General features: G+C 38.7%; 1 protein-coding gene across 3 annotated transcripts in view; it reads left to right on the top strand.

Annotated features, from left to right (window-relative positions):
• The window catches only part of KIZ (kizuna centrosomal protein), a 113092-nt gene that overhangs the window by 16778 nt on the left and 78216 nt on the right, over positions 1–18098 (top strand). For all 3 annotated transcript variants that reach the window (XM_067532851.1, XM_067532853.1, XM_067532852.1), the window contains exon 4: positions 6456–6545. In XM_067532851.1, coding sequence (XP_067388952.1) covers positions 6456–6545 — 90 coding nt within the window. The remainder of the gene's footprint in view (positions 1–6455; positions 6546–18098) is intronic.

Below are 18098 nucleotides of genomic sequence, written 5' to 3' on the forward strand. Positions count from 1 at the left end.
CTGGGCACCACAGGGCCACTCCCACCCAGGGGCTCAGTGCTGAGCTGGACGAGCGGTTGCAGTTGCCTGCTGTGACTCCAGGCAGGGAAGGTTCTGCAGCCAGCTGCCCCGCACACCATGAGTGGGACCAGCGGTGGCCAGTGCCAGGCTCCCTTCTCCATCCATCGGTCCTGCCGGGGTCCCCCTTAGCCCGAAGTCCTGGGCTGCAGCTCCTAAAGCACGGGGGCTTAGATCAATATAACTAGGTTGCTCAGGAGTGTGAAAAATCCACAACCCTGAGTGATGTAGTTTTCCTGATATAGGTCTGTAGTGTAGAACTGGCCTTAGTCCACTGATGAGGCTGTTCTGCTAGAGGTAGTTCTGTCTTTTCCTGCCTTTCTTTACTGCTGCTGATTTATCCCCAGTTAATTGTTTAGTGACAGGATTAATTGTGACCTCAGATTAGCTCTGTAGTTTATTTGCTTGCTTCATTACTGTTGGTTATAATGCCATATTTTTTTAATTAAAAGCCAGTCCTGTGCTAACATTTTGATGGTAGGCACAGCAACAGAGAAATGTGATTCAAATGAAACCACACTTTTCCAAAGTTGATAAGAACTTTGCTATTGGGGTGATAAATATAGGGGGAAATAGCTCAGTGGGATGCTTTACCCCATGTACTTTGGGTATAGATTGAAAGTGAACTAATAGGAACATTTTTAGCACCAAATGACCAGATTAAGTGGAACCAAAAACTAGTGGAATTTACACCTTTAGGCTCATCTGTGGTGGCCACTTTGATGTAGAATCAGAAAGAAACCTGATATCTCCCAGTCTGTCTCCCCATTCATACCTCTTACCAGCTATGATTGCAGCCCTAATTATGCAAAATAACTCGTTGCTGATCTCACTGAATGTAATGTAACCAAATTATCCCAGTTTTATAAAGAGAGAAATTTTCTTCGTATGAAGGAGATTGTGAAACTAGTGCATGAGTCAGTTCCACTTTTTTTGTTTTTTACAAATTAAAGACATTTAGTATGTAATATGCAAAACAAAATAGTATTTTCTTACTCCTTCCACTGGCCAGTGACTTGGTACAGCCAAGTCTCTTCTCTCCCTAATTTATTGCTTCCTGGTCTCTGTCTATCATAGAAAGATCATTTTTATTTGACTCCAGGGGAGTGAGATCTTGCAATTAATTTAAGAACAGCAGATGTCATTGCTATCTGAACTATGGGATGCTGGCTCACATAATATAGTAGCCATGCCCGAAGGCTCTGTCATTTTGGTCATCAGTAACTTATTATGGAAGGTTAGGGTCAGGGGAGTTGTATGTCCATTAAGTTTTTATGGTAATGAAGAAATGTTGTGCTTGTAAGAACAAAAATAATGTTTAATACTCACTTCATGAGTATTCTGAGAAAGAAGGATTAGTTGTCCATAAACCCCAGAATCTCCATAATTTTTTCCATATTTAAATAAAAACTGGATGAATTCATTTGACTGCCCTATCCTGCTATCTCCTCCATTCACAAACTCAGGTAGATTTTTACTTTTTCCTATGTAGTCTAGTTGGTTTGGGTCTGTGTAGTTGTGGTGGTGGTCCTTTTTGCCCTCTCCCTAATTTTTTATTGTAATTGTGTATTTTCAATATTTGCTCTTTGTATAGTTTGAATGATTACTAAGATTACATGGCTCTTACAAAAATAGCAATAATGATCCATCCTATGCCCTACACTAAAGTAGCAATAACTGGCAAATGAATATTTCTGTTTACTTCTGTTTTTATCTTAATTAAATGTTTGTAACAAAATGGATCAGAACTGTAAAGTAACATACTGCACATGCAGACAGAAAGATAACGTTTTAACTAACTATATAATGGAGGCTATTTAGTTATTAAAAATGGTAATTTTGCAACAGAAGTACTTTCAGGTTCTAAATGAGTCAGTGGAATTAACAACAGTCTTTGCTCTTGAGGTATGTTGCTGATCTGTGCTGTTTCTAACATATTGTCTCTATACCCATTAGTGAGTAGTTTGGAAAAGCTGCAATCTAATAACTATTTTAAATAAAAAATAGCACTTTTAAAATCAATTTTAGTTTATTTATTAAGCAATAGTTATGTGACACCTGCTGTGGCTGTAATAATGCATCATCATAATCATAATTAGTCTGGTCAATTTTTTTATGAACATTTTTTACTTTTTTTCCCTCAAAGAAAGGTCAACATTTTTTGTTGAAAGCAGACACTTTTTGTGAAAAGTTTTGTTTAATCAAATATCCAATTTTCTCTTGGAAAAACAGTTTAGAGGGGAAATTTTTAACCGGCTCTAGTTACATAACATTGACACAGTGATTGGATTTTAATCTCGTCCTTCGAAATTGTGATTATTTCTACCTTTTCAACACCAAGCAGAGGAACAAAATTTACCAATGTAGTCATTTGTCTACTGTTCAGGAATGTACACAGGGTGATCCAAGTATATCTCTAGATGATATTGGTCACAAAGGCCAAGGTTCTTTTTTTTAAACAAAATAAAAGGATGTTTACTGTAGACTTCTATGTTCAGGTTTTGGAACCTGAACAAGTGGTCTGATTTTTCAGAAATAGCGACCAGCCCACAACTCCTGTGGCAGTCATTAGGAAGGAGGCTGAGAGACTCAGAGATGTGAGAGGACTGAGACTCAGTGGGAGGAAAAAGGATAGCTGAGAAATCCATACATGTTGGGAGTGGGGAAATAGGTAAGCATCCCTGAGGTTGAGAGAGAGAGAAGAGGAGGTGTGAACATAAACAGAAGAAAAATAGAAAGGATGGAAAGAAGTGTGAATTTATACATAAGAATAGAAGAGAAGGCAACAAAGGGGGAAAAGTGAAGGAAGAAATGATGTGCAGTGTAAACATTAGAAAATTTAATATTGTAATAATTTCTCGTGCTTGTCCCTTCACACGCATCGCAATCCTCTCATCAGGAGGCACCGTACAAATCCCACAGTTCATTTGCCTATCTGGGCCTATGTTTTCTTAAACTTGTCCGTGGAAATCAAGGTGATTTTGAACAGGGGTGTCAAGACGTCTTGACCGTTCAGAAGGCTTGTGCCAGAAGGGCATATAACTGTAAAAGATAAATGTCTGTGATCTCGTACAAAAGGCCTATCTGGATTATTTTATTGTATAGTTGTGGTGGTGGTCCTTTTTTCCCTCTCCCTAATTTTTTATTGTAATTGTGTATTTTTAATATTTGCTTTTTGTATAGTTTGAATGATTATTTAAGATTATATTGCTCTTTCTGAAATAGCAAAGATGATCCAGCTTATGCTCTACAGTAAAGTAGCAATAACTGGCAAATGAATATTTGTTTATTTCTGTTTTTATCATAATTAAATATTTGTAACAAAATGGATCAGAACTGTGAAGTAACATACTGCTCATACAGACAGAAAGATAACTTTTTAACTGAACTTTTAAAAACAAAGTGCTTGACTTGCTCACCTGCTTCACTTGGCGAGAGGTGGGATTAGACCTCCTCCCGTGGAGTTTAGTTGGTAGCTTTTACAGCCTTTCATGAATATGGTGAAGGTAGGCAGGTTTCCATGCAGGCCACAGACCTCTGGTTAATAAGGGGCTTGCTATTTAAAAAAATAACAGAAAAATATAAATAAATTTAAAACCCCTTGTGATACTGCATATTAAATGTTCTCTAAGAAAGAACACAGGAATTTCCATGCTGGATCAGATCAGTGGTCCATCTAGTCTAGTATTCTGTCTCTGACAGTGGCCGCCAGTACCAGCTGCTTCAGAATAAGGTGAACCGTTCTGTAAGGTTTGAGGTTGCATATGCTCTGAAACACAAGGGTTTGTGTCCCTTTTAAAACATTTTTAAAAATGTCAACTGCTGTAACCCTAGGTAGTCTTGTTATCTATTTGTGTGTCCAATCCTTTTTTGAATCCTTCTAAGCTCTTAGCCTCAGTTATACATCGTGGCAAAAAGTTCCATAGGGTAATTTTACATTGTGTAAAAATGTGTTACTTTTAATCACTTTTAAATTTCCTGCCTTTCATTTCATTTGATGCCCCCTTGGTTTTGTATTATAGAAAGGGTGACTAGCGATGCCTGATCTACCTTCTTTGTACTATTCCTTACTTTCTATACTATTATCATGTTCTGGCCTATTTGTCTTAAGGTAAATAGTCCCTACCTTTTTAGTCTCTTTCCATATGGAAGTTTTCCATCCCTCTAATCATTCCTGTTGCCTGTTTTGGAACACCCTGTATTTCAGATATATAATTTTTGCAATGGTTTGATCAGAACTGTTCATGCTGTTGAAAATTCCTTTTGAACACTAATACCTTTGCACTTAAATTTCTGACTCAGAAGGTCATTTTCCTGGTGGCAGTGACTTCAGTTTATGGAATGAATAATTTTCAGGTCCTAGTGGCAGACCCACCTCTATAAAATTCCTCGGAGGCAAAGAGGGTCTTTGGAGGAAGTTTAGGATGTGTTCATATTTGGCAATTGATTTCCATTTCAATAAGTCAGTCATCCTGCTAACATCCTATGCCTGCATATCCATCCTGATAAAGTTCTTTCATTGCTACCTGTGGCTTATGTCTGATAACCTTTTTTAAACTTGTGGGCTGCAGTAGCATCTGCAGAACATCCTTTTCCCACATAGCTGGAGATCTGTTAGCTATGCCCCAAATCCCACCTATGCATTGCCATAGGTGGTGTCTTGTGGAGATGTTCGGTTTGTAACACCTTGCATAGGCTGACTTGCATCATATCTCCTTTGCAGAGTAGAACTGTAACAGCTCTGTCTACAAACCTTATGCCCCTGTAGTTGGGACAGACGAGTTTGGCACCTATTGGTGCTTAATTCAGCATGGTAGTACAGTCCAGTATGTGTCTTTATAAACGAAATGTGATGCACATTTTGATATTAGGTTGTTTATTTTTTTTAAAGTGGGTCCAGTATAAGAAGAAAAATATTTTAAATGAATTGATGTGAGCCCCAGCTACTCTATATTCTGTTCTATATGTGATGTCTTCAGTATTCCCATTTAGAAGTTCTTATACCATCATTTCATTTTTTTTACTGGATTGATGTCATTTATACTCAGCTTGTTGAACAAAGCACTGCTCATACAGCCCTCATGCAACTTTATTTGAATGATTCCCCTGTCTGATTTCCCATTTGTAGCAATTTTCAGGATTAAATGGATTAACAGAAAATTATGAAAATAGTAATCATTCAAACCGGCATAGAGACGTGCAGGCACAAATTCAGTTATTAATTTTTGAACACTTTTTTTGGTGGAGAGAAAATGCCCGTAGGAGTGAATTAGCTTAATTCCAGTATAGTATATTAAATGGCTATTGTTGCCAACTTCTTTTCTTTACAAAAAAAACTTAACCATGTGCTTCTGCAGTTTGTTCAATAACTATTGGAAGATTAACTGCAATAATTTATTTAAGTTTTTGGGAAAACCTGGTAGTTAAACATTTCATCAGGTGAGCACCAGGTAAAATGCTTGGTTGAACATAGGCTTTTTTTCCTTGTGTTATTTCAAATTTTATGAACAAATGTATCTGGAAAATAAGACTTTATATATGCAGATTAAGAATTAAAGTACTGAGCTGTCCAAGTTGATTAGTTATCAGATGTATTTCTCCCTGTATATTACCCGATTCAAAATACATAGTGAAGTGCACTCACTCAGGACCAGTGTAATCTGTTCTTAAGGTTTCCAATTACTTAAGGTTTCCAAGTACTAATTATAGGTGCTGTATATGCTTAGCTTTTAAGGAATAGTCCTTCTATGACTGCATTACTTTTGGTCAATTAAACAATGTAGTGGAGGTGAAGGCATTTTTATGTAGTTCTTTGTTAGTAACACCAGAGCAAGTTGTTTTTTTCATGCTGTGTTGCTCTTTATAACATCTGCAGTATATTTTCTCAGCGGATTGTAAACTGACTTACATAAACAAATACAAAATTTAAAGCTTGGCGTTTCACTGTAGAGCAGCTATGACATGTACATATATCGAAAATAATCTGGAATTATTAAACAAACAAACAAACAAACAAAAAGAATAAATGTATGAGTCCACAACTTATTGTTACTCTTTAGACTCTTAAAATAAGTGAACACATCTAAATGAAAACCCACTGGGGGATGCACAAACCACATACAACATATGTTTTTCTTGGAAACTAAAACATGTTTTGAAGAGAATGGGGTCTTTGGATGTTTTCTTATCAACTGTTATAAGCACCTTTATCTTTCCCAGATAAGATTATATCTTTGTGAATAATGAATCTTATTAGTTTCCAGTTGTTCATTACTTTTATGCCCTTAATTTATTTGATTACTGTACTAATTGTGCTATATTTATTTGTTGAACTGTGTGTGTATGACTACATATTTATAATACATAATCATTTATATGATGGGTCTATTTATACGTAGGTACAATATGAAAGAGAAATGAAAAGTGTGCTGTCACTTCAGAAGAATAACTTGCCAATAGAAGGTGACAAAGAAGATAACAATGAGCAGGTAATGGAAAATCAGTGTAAAACTATGTATATTTTGTAACTTGAAAAACTTGAAGAAGGTGTTTTCCACTAAAGTGTTCCTTTCAGTAAACAGGGGTTGTTGCAAAATGCCTTTTAAGTATGGAATTTTCACCATATCATTTATATTGTGAAACAGTGCTTTAACAACCAAATGAAGCAGATTAATTGAAAGAATTGCACTAATATTTTTATCAAGGTAAAAAGACAACCATAATAATCTGAAAAAGACCAGTGTTTATGTTCATTTCTGGGTAGCTGCTATTTTTATAGTTTAATATTTTATAGTGTGAAAACAATTTTTTAACGTCTGAAAAATATTCTTAATGAAAGTATACAACATGTAGTAATTGATTTACATGTCATATTCATAATTTCGTACATTTTGACCTTTTCTCAAAAGAAGCAAAAAGTGATTGCATATCTAAGCAACAGACAAAAAGACTGACAAGGAATACTTAAATATATTCTGCTATATATCTGCAGTAATGCAGGCTTCTAATCCCTCCTCCTATCTCCGTATAAATGATACAGTTCAAGACCATAGCTGTTTTCTTCACTAAAAGCAGTAAAGCTCTTTTAGATGAAATGTCTAAAAACATCTTGTAATAACTTGGAGCATGCTGGCAAGAGTAGTCACTTGTGACTATATGTGAAACCCCCTCAGCTAGTAGATATTGTAATAAGCAAAAATGGTAGCATCACTCCATTATTCAGAAAAGCCAACAGCATGCTTGTCCCTTAGGCTACAGCATTCATTAAGAAAAGCTTACTGGGCTGAAAGCTGGAAACAGATGATAACGGGATATGATTTTCATATTTAATGCATTCCTTGGAAGAGTATGTGTGCTGCAGATTGATAGAAGAATCAACTGCTACTTTACTAAAAGACTTTCTAGTTTGCCCTATAGCTACCGATGGAATCATTCAGCCAAGAAATTAACTTTTTCTCCTTTTACCTGCTTCATATATCTGCTAAGCAGGCTGCCTGGATGCCAGTAAATGTTATTATGCAGTTAACTGTTTGGTATTTAAGACTCTTATCAGAAAAGAAACAGAGGCCACACTATTTTGTTTTTATAGTAGGAGGAAGGTTTTCGTTTTTCTTTCTTTGGTGCGTTAGCAGGCATTAATCTGAGTTTATGGGAAGTTTTCCCCCATAGATTAAAAAGTTAAAAACCTTGAATTTAGAGCATTCTTTAAACTATAATATACAAAGCAATGGACCCCAGCAACCTTGACCTATATAAGAAGGCTTTTAGGAATGCATGAATTACATATATACAGTTTAGATGTAGGTGAAGTAATAGTTAGAATTCTGAAATGCTGAATTTTTCTATTTTTTAAACAACATTTGGTTTGAAAATAGTTGTCATAGGAGATACAATTTTTAATATATAGAAAAAATATTTTTCCTTTATTGTACTTGTACATTTTTTCCGTTACTGTACATACATACCAGAATATTGGTGTTCCTGTGATTCTGAAAAACTTTTTTTCATTCAAAGTAGTGCAACATTTTGGGTTCTACTTGGAAGCTTAACACAAACGTAAAAAGGTCAGTTTACATTGCATTAAAATTATAGTTAAAATGGGAAAAAAGGTTTATTTGATGTGAAATACAAAGATGGCTTCTTTAAATTGTATTGTGGCTACGATGCTTAGAGAGAGGTTTTAGTTTGTCCTAGAAGAGGATAACATGAACACATTAGTGCAATTTAAAACAAAATATCCTTTTTCTGTGTGGTTATAATTCTGATTTTAAGGGATCTTTCTGCAAGAAACGACCTGAAGAATGCCTCTACTTGTTTACATCCCATGTTTCATTTTCAAGAACACTGTGACTATTGTTTTAAATTTGACACAATTTTTTAGTCTAATCATGCCTTTTTTTCCTTCTTAAGTTTACTGTAAATCTGTTTAATTCAGGTATGTAAAGAAGGTGAAATTCATTCTAGTGCTTGTGGCTTGTGCAGTGCTATCAGCATCACTAAAATCTTGCAGTGAAGCTGTGACAAGGCCACTGGCAGAGTGGCTGCACAGGAGGTCTCCCTATCAGGTGGATGCTCGGCACACAGGATGCTATTGTGGGTGGGAGGGGCTATGGACTCTGCCACTATCTGGAGGCTATGGCTCTAATGCCCACATACATTTTACAGGCAGGTAACAGAAGTTACTTCAACTTGTAGGCAAAGCAATAGCTGCAGGAAGCTGCACTGTTGCTAGATAAGGAATTAGATTTCACCTTGTCCACTGCCCTTGCTTACACTTTTCCTGCATAAAGTCCAGTTTCTGTTTTTTGTGGGAGGGTAAAGTGAATAATCCAGAAAGCATAAACTAATACAAATCTAGTGTGCAAATTGTGTTGATTGATTTGTTGCACAATGTGGCTTGCATTACAACTATTGCTTTTTGGACCAGCACTCCAACAGAATGCCTGACCCGCATTCCTCTCTCGGACCTCAGTGAGAGTTTTGCCTGGCTGAGCATTGCAGGATCATAGCCTATGTAGAATTTATTTCTATACAAAAGCCAAGGAGAAGGTGCCATATCTCTTTCAAGACTTTACCAAAATTGTGAAGCAGGTCGCAAGTAATGAGAATATATCTGATTTTAATTCTGTCTGTCCTTATATAAATGATGTATATGTGGCTCCTACATGATTTATTTTTATATGAATAAACTGCAGCATTCGGGGGAAATAAGCATCATATTTTACAGTTTAGTCTGAGAAACACCGCTAGGAGGGATCACCCAATTAACAGGTTCTAAAAAGGCTTGGCTTGCTTAAAAGTGATATGTGAGAATCATTAAGGATACTATTACAAGACATGAAGGCAAAGAGGATATATATTTCTTGTGTATGGAACTTAGTGAGAGAACATGTTTGGAAGTAGAGACTTCAAGAGAATTTTGTCTAATATTAATATATATTTGGGGAAAAGAAGAAACATTAGTTAAGTCAGAATTGATATTTGCAAGGAATGGGTTTTGTTAATGAAAAGACTTCGTGTAGTTGGCCATCTTAAACTGCACTGGATGTTAATGTAATTTCAAATGTGAATGGTGACTTGCTGCACTTGGACGTCAAAAGCCTGACAGGACTGGACTAAGGCATATGGGGGACTTAACTGTAAACTGATGCAGGTTCGGACTTTCTGGGAGCACTTTCCCCTCAGAAAACCTTGAATTGCTGTCTGATGAGTCAGAATAGACAAGCTGATACCATGCTGTAGGTCTAGATTATATTTCTGTAACTAAATTGAGTGTCTGTTTAGCGATGTATTTGTGTAGATGTGTTTATTTTCCCAATTTTTTTTCTTTCTGTAAAAAGTGCATAATGTGATGGGTAGGAGGTTAAAGGACAGTATTTCTGTAGGGTAGGGTGGAGAAGAGCAGCCTCCCATCCTGAGCCTGCTGTTTCTGGAAGTGGGGGAGGAGTCTGGCCCTTAGCATCCTTTCTTCAAACATCCCATCGATAGCCCATTTCACATTATGTTGTAGGTAGCTTATCTATTGCATTTATTTAATTGTGTCAATCTTACATATGTCAGCTTCTCTCCTCATATGTAAGGAAACATCTTAGTTTTAGGGAATCCATGCAGGGTTTTTGTTTTGATTTTAGCTAATTTTTTTGTTGTTAGTTTTATCCTGCCTTGCGATAATAGCCAGTGCCAGAAGCTTCAGAGGGAATGAACAAGACAGGGCATTTGCCGAGTAGTCCGTCCGCTGTTGTCCAGTCCCACCTTCTGGCAGTCAGAGGTTTAAGGATACCCAGAACATGGAGTTGCATCCCTGCCCATCTTGGCTAATAGTCATGGACCTATCCTCCATGGACTTATTTAATTCTTTTTTGAACCCAGTTATACACTTGGCCTTCACAATATCCCCTGGCAACGTGTTCCACAGGTTGACTGTGTTGTGTAAAGAAGTCCTTTGTTCTGTTTGTTTTAAACTGGCTGCCTATTAATTGCGTTCGGTGACTCCAGGTTCTTCTTTTACGTGAAGGAGTAAATAACACTTTCTCATTTACTTTCTCCACACTAGTCACAATTTTATAGACCTCTGTCAGACCCCCTTTTACTCACCTCTTTTCTAGGGTGAATAGTCCCAATCTTAATCTCTCCACATATGGAAGCTGTTCCATACCCCTAATCAGTTTTGTTGCCCTTCTCTGTACTTTTTCCAATTCTAATATATCTTTTTTTTTCGAGATGGGGTGTAATATTCAAAGTGTGGGTGTAGCATGGATTTATATAGTGGCATTATAATATTTTCTGTCTTCTTGTCTAGCCTTTTCCTAATAGTTCCTAACATTGTTAGGTTTTTTGACTGCCACTGCACATTGAGCAGATGTGTTCAAAGAACTATCCAAAATGACTTCAATATCTCTTTCTTGAGTGGTAACATCTAACTTGGACTTCATTTTGTATGAATAATTGGGATTGTTTTCCAATGTGCATTACTTTGCATTTATCATTATTGAATTTCATCTGCCATTTTGTTGCCCAGTCACCCAGTTTAATGATTTTTTTAATCTTCACAGTCAGCTTTGGACTTAACTGTCTTAAGTAATTTTGTATCATCTGCAAAATTTTGCTATTTCACTGTTCACCCCCTCTTCCAGGTCATTTAGGAATATATAAAACAGTACTGGTCCCAGTACAGATCCTTTGGGGACCCTGCTATTTACCTCTCTCCACTGTGAAAACTGACAGTTTATTCCTACCCTGTGTTTCCTATCTTTTAACCAGTTACTGATCCATGAGAGAACCTTCTCTGCTATCTCACGACTTCTTAGTTTGCTTAAGAGCTTTTTGTGAGGGACCTTGTCAAAGGCTTTCTGAAATTCCAAGTTTATTATAGCCACTGGAACACCCTTGTCCACATGCTTGTTTACTCCACCAAAGAATTCTAATAGATTGATGAGACATGGCTGCTCTTTACAAAAAACATATTGCCAGTATATCATGTTCATCTCTGTGTCTAATAGTTTTGTTCTTTATTATAATTTCAACCAATTTGCCTGGTACTGAAGTTAGGCTTACCGATCTGTAATTGCAGTATCGCCTCAGGAGCCTTTTTGAAAATTGGCATTACATTAACTACCCTCCAGTCATCTGGTACAGAGGCTGATTTAATACCACAGTTAGTAGTTCTGGACTTTCATATTTGAGTTCCTTCAGAACCCTTCGGTGAATAACATCTGGTGCTGGTGACTTATTTCTAGGGATAAGACTTTATCACAGAGGTCACGGAAGTCATGGATTGTGTGTCTTCCAAGGACCCTTGAGAAATTAGTCTTTTCAGCTTCCACTCTGTGACCTCGGCTGTGAGGCACAACCTGTCAGCTTCTGGGGACTATGGAGCTCTCAGGGGGCCACAGCTCTCAAGGGGCAGCAGCAGGAATCTCCAGCTCCAAGCACCCGGGTTGTCCCATGGCTCTGAGCCCCACGCAGCGGCAGTGACCATGGCCCGCTGCTGTCAGCTGGGGCTGGTGGCAGGGATCCTGCTGCTGTCAGCTGGGGCTGGCGGCCAACATGGGGGACCCTGTAGATCCCAGTCATTACAGGTGGTGGGGGAACCCTGCCACCCCTAGCCATAGTGGGCAGCGGGGTGGACCCCGCAGCAATCAGCCACTGTGGGCGGTGGAGGAACCCCATTGCTCCCAGCTGTGAGGGGTGGTGTGGGGACCCCCCCAGCCCTGAGCCACTGTGGGGGGACCCTGGAGCATGGAGCCCCGGGGCCCCACAGCTCCGAGCCACAGGCAGCGGAGGAACGTCAGAGCCTCAGGGTCCCTCTGCTGCCCGCAACAGCTCTGAGCTCCGGGGTCCTAGCTCTGCGGTCCCACCACCCATGGCAGCTGACAGTGGGGATCCCCGCAGCTCCCAGCTGCCACAGGGGACCCCAGCCTGGACCACCCCCCCAGCTCCCATTTGCTGTCTCCCTACCTCCCAGCTGCGCCGCCTTCTTTTCCCTGGGCAGCTCTAACCCTTTTATTTCTAGTAAAAGTCAGGGATAGGTCATGGCTTCCATGAATTTTTGTGTCTTGCCCATGACCTGTCTGTGGCTTTTACTAAAAATAACTGTGAGAAAATCTTAACATAACTTATTACTATTTTATTTATCAGTTTGTTCCAAAACCTCCTCTATTGGCACCTCAATCTTGGACAGTTCCTCAGTTTTTTCACCTAAAAAGAATGGCTTTGCCACCCAGTTTATTGAATACACCATTAATACACCGAATAGCCTAGATACCAACAATTACTGGCACTGAAGACTGAGATGGATGACATAGATTGGCACCGGTGTTCTAGAGATGCTCAATGATGTGCTAAGAAAACATCATGCTGGCAGTGCCTAGCATTTAGGGAGCTCAGTGCTGGACAAATTACCTTCCATTGAGACTCGGGTCTTCCGCAGGCCTTCATACCTCTGGGCATCTGAGCTTTCAGCCACTCTGAGTCTCCATGTTTCAGGAATTCCATCCCTGGGTCAGTTTGTCACTCAGTAACCTCATGCTTCTCCTTGAAAAATGAGAATTCTATGATCTTCTGAGCACTATTCCTGCCACCTCTGGTGCCATGGCAGTCGTCTATGGGAGGAGTTGTGTAACTTAGGACTGGGGGAGGTGTCTCTTCTGAGAGGAATCCCTCTCAGCTCTGGGTTTCTGAGCTCTGTGTGTCATGAAGTCTGGCTTCTGCAACCTTCAGGGCATTGTGTTTCTTTGAGTCACAAAAGCCCTGAGTCTTTTGATGCTTTGGGAGTTGTTTACTTCAGGAACTCCATGCCTTTCAGGACAATGGCATTGTAATTTGGAAACTTTTTAAAACCTCAGCAGTGAAGCATCCAAATCTGTGGAAAACAGAAGACCTCATATGACAGTGCTGCCTCACATCTGTTAGAGAATTGTTTCACCAGTGCAGCCTACCGTCCTGAACTGCATTTGGCCTGTGTTTTTTTTCCTTGTGAGGAGTTGATATGTAGTAGTGGCAGAGCTTGTAGACATACAGAGAATAAGAATTCAGATCCCAGCATAGACTCCTTAACAAATGTAGCACAGAACATGAAAGCTCCTAACTTTCAGAGCACAGAAACTCTGCACTGGGTGAAACGCAAAGTTCTCCAGATCTAGGTTGCTGAAGTGCCAAATATCAGAGGACATCAAGGAATCAAACTGGGCACAACGAGACTCTGGACTATTGGGCACTCATGCTGCATAATAGGACTTAGTGCTGACAAATGAAGATTTGTGCTGCCATCTCCCCAGGAAAGGCTGATGGGGAATTAATGCTGACCTATAGTGATCTAGTGATGAGAAGTTTGGCCTGGGCTGTATCTCAGGTGTCTCATTTAGTAGAATGTCAACCTAACACTACAGGTGAGACTGTGTCCTCATTGCACAATAGCTGAATTTTGATCAGTTAGGAAAGCGAACATTTTTTGTCTATGTGTTGTGGGAGAATGAGAGGAAAGACCTGGATAAAACAAACAGAAAAGATGGCAAAGGAGAGGGCATAATGGATAAATTCATTTGCTGTTTTCCTATGGCGATTTGACTTCAAATGTGTCTTAGCTGCCAAAGAGAGCTGTATAAAATTCTACAATTGATTTTATAATTTTTTCACAGTTTTAGCTAAATCTCTTTCCCGACCCCTCTCCCCCTTAAAATGTACCACTTTCCCCCTTCATTTTACTTTGCTGTTTGGTGGAAAAACTACACATGGACCAATCCCTATCTTTCAAATTCTAAGTCCTGTAATGCAAAGCAGGCGAAGAGAAATTCTTACAATCAAAAAGGGGTTTGCTAGCAAGGTAACTTTGGATATGACATGCAGAGCTGATAAATTCTAATAAATTCTGTTTTGGAACACTAAATCCAGGAGTCACTAGATCCATAAAACATTTCCTGGATACATTTGAGAGCAGAAAATCAGAGACCCAAAGGATAATAAAGAGGAGCCCAAAGAAGTAGTGATGGAATAAATTGTAAGCTTAATCTGAGTAACATACCCTGACTTTCTGTGAATAATTTAATGTATGGAGTTATTGGATTTTCTCTTGTTTGTGAAAAAATTGGGCTTTGCTATGAAGTTCTGTCACATTATCAGACTAAAATTTAAGACCCTTACACAGAGAGGTAGTAGCTGAAACTATGTGACAAATAAGATCACCCAATAAAAAAGGATGGAGGATGCAACAATGACACTAGGGGATTCTATTGTGTTGTCGTGCTCAAACGTGTTAAGATGTTATTAGAATCCTTCCCTTACTATTATAACATTAATCAGCTAATTTTGGTTCCAGGTCTGTTTATACTGACAGTGGCCTTCTTCCACTACAGTAACCATTCAATGGAAATATTTTACATTAAGTAAGCATAGAAAACCAAAAACAAACTTTAAGGTACTTGAAATTTAGAAGTTAAGTGGTCATTCGTTATGGAAATTTTTTTCATTTAAGTTCGGCCAAGTTCTTCAGAGGAAATGTCTCCTGCTGATACCAGAAGTCTCTCCTGATGAGAAGAAAGAGTTGAATCACTGGTGGGTTTTTGGCACAACCATTGTTGTTCCTGCTGTTGAGACAAACATACAGGAGGGAGAAAAGGTCATGATGAAAGAAAAAGACTTGTCTCTCCCTAATGCTCGCTTTGTTGATGTGCTGCAAGCAAGCTATAGTGCATAAAGAGGTCAGTCTTGAACAGGTGTGCTTTACCATCTGTACCCATCTCACTTTCCCAGTTTGGGATTGGTCCTTCTTCATTCTGGGGGTAAGGTTGCTTACCCTGCTTTAGCCTGTTGTGCTGATCAGAATGATGATATTATGGAGCTCAGCTAATTTAAAAGTGGATTAGACAGAAGCCGAAAGAGGGATAGGTGTGAGAGAGAATAAAATGAGGATGAAAGTGTCACAGAAGGGAAGGACTATCCGGAATCTTAAAACTTACATCCAAGGTGGTGTGTAGGGTTCAGCTATAGGGGGTGCAGGTGGTATTTGCTTCCTTCTCAGTCAGTCTCATCAAACCATCTTTCAGGATTAGAAAAAGGTTGCCCAATAGTGTGATGCTAAATCTCTGGATGATATGGTGGTGGAAGTGATGGTTGATGAGACTAGTTAATGCTCTGTGACACCCATAAACTCATTGCCACCCGTACCTGAGTTTGCTACATCCATCACAAATTGCCAAGTGCTTCCTGTAAAGCAGTGCTCAGAAGATATGGCAATTATGTTTAAAATTAACCAGTTAAAACCGTTTTCATTGGTTTGTATGAGTACTTTCTCTTTTATCTGTGTATTTTGGTTTGTTGCTAATCTAATTTTATAACACTATAGGGAGATATGAAAACCCTTTGTTAAGAGTTTTTTAGTTTAGACAAAGTTAGTTTACATTAATCCTTTGAGTTCATTTTGTATCTTTTTTTCTTATCGTAACCTAGTTATGGATGTCACAGATCTACAGGGATATGTTGTCTTGACCTTTATACAGTCTCCCTATTTCTTGCCAAGCCTTAAGTGTAGCCTTTAACAAGGGCAAGCTGAGCAGGATTGCAACTCTGAGACAGAGCCTTCGGGCTCCAGTAACCCCTGCTTCTCACTGTGTGCTCTCAGCAGCAAGTCTAAATGAGTTTAGGCTTCTTTTGAAGGCTTTTACTCCTTCAGGAAGCAATGCATTCTGCACGTGTTGGCAGTAACACCAGGCAGCCATTTCAAAACAAGATAGTATTTATAAGTCAACAGGAACACAGCATCTGAGAGTCCTTAGGTTAGTCCTTCAGACAGAGTCCATAGAGGCAGAAACAACTCTCCCAATAGTCCATGACATCCTGGAGTTTATCTTCTGTCTTTCTTTGGCTTTGTGCCCTTGTGTTTGAGACTGTCTACACTACAGAGCCTGTTCCAGTATAGCTATGCTGGCATAGCCCCCTAGTGTAGGTGCAGTGTACACCAACAGACGTTTTTCTGCTGTTGTAGAAACACCACTTCCTCGAATGATATTAGTAATGTGAGCAGAAGCATTCTTCTGTTGACATAGTTATTGTCTACATTGGGTGTTTTGTTGGCATAGTTATGTTACTAGAGTGTGATTTTTTTCACATCTCTGACTGACAACTGCCTGTGTAAGCTTTAAGTGTAGACCAAGCCTGAGTTTTTTGGGTGTCTGCAGCAACACACTTTAATACAAAGCCTCTTCACACCTTGTCCGTTTGTTCTCCTGCTCAGGACTTTTCCACTCTGCTTCCCTGCAGAGAGTTGGCAGAAATAACTTGCTCTTGGCTGCTGATAGGATTTAATGGTCTAGTTGTTGGGTCTTCCATTCATATGTGTTAATTCCAGCCAGTTCTTATTATCTGGTTCCAACCCAGACAAACCCATTTGTCTACATGACATCCAGCTATGCCTCACTTCCCCGGTTCCAAGAGTACGAATTAAACCCTTTATACTCAGTGGGTTAACTGAATCACACACATTGTTCATAAATATATTACCAAAAAATTCCCATATTGAGTTATAGTGATTTTTTTTTCAACCCTTTACCTATTTAGGCTTGACACAGCTTTAATCCAGGCTAATGACATCAACACAACAGCTCCATTCTACTAACGTAGGAATTTCCTTACTGGACCAGACCAGTGGCCATCTACTTTGGTTTGTCTTCCATAGTGGTCAATACCCGATGCTTTAGAAAATGGTGTAAAACTGTTGTAATAGCCAATTATGTAATGTATGCTTAGGAGAAACTTTTTCTTAGTCCAGGTAGTTAGCATTTGGCTTATGCCCTAAAACATGCTGCTTTTATGAATCAGATACATTTCAGTGCATTTTAACTTTTTTTTTTTTAAAAGCAACTGTATATAAAAAGTAGCTATTTCTTTGTGAAAGAAACACTTTTAAAATAGTTTGCACTCTACTTTCATTGCTGTGATTTTGCTGTTATGGAGACTACATGACAAATTTCTCTTCTTTCTGGGTCTCTCCCAAAGAAAGTTCAAGTGAGATGGAAACAGAATATGGAGAATTTTGTATCACAGCTGTCTGTGCTGTACTTGCTTTCTGGGTAGCAGACTTCAGTTTCTAGGCTATCCAGCATCTTTCATAAACCTTTCATAATCCAGCACCTTTCATAAACACTCTTTTACAAAAAGTGAAATCGGGCAGAAGGGTTTCCAATTTATGAGCTTTCTGTGTGTAAAACTACAGAGAAGAAATGGCTGCCCAGAGTGTTAAACTACCATAATTGATATAAGCTTTGTTTAATATGTCATCTGACAGTCGTTTTATTACCATTCCATACAAAATACTGTACATTAAGTGAAATGCAGTAAAGACTTGTGATAGTAGTTAAAGCTGTTTTCTTGTTCTTGTAGTTCAGTAGTTAACGAACTTAATGGCAACATTAGCATTGTCCATTTTTTAAAATGCAGGTTTTATATTTGTTTGCCAATATTTATTTCTTGGTTCAGCTACCTTTGGGCCGGATCCTGCAAGGTACTGATTGCTTTCTGTGAGGTGCTGACAGACTTAATCTCCTTTTGGC

Source organism: Emydura macquarii, unplaced genomic scaffold (assembly GCF_026122565.2).
Source record: "Emydura macquarii macquarii isolate MOO-44397 ecotype Brisbane River unplaced genomic scaffold, CSIRO-AGI_Emac_v2 contig_3305, whole genome shotgun sequence".
NCBI classification, from domain to species: Eukaryota; Metazoa; Chordata; order Testudines; family Chelidae; genus Emydura; species Emydura macquarii.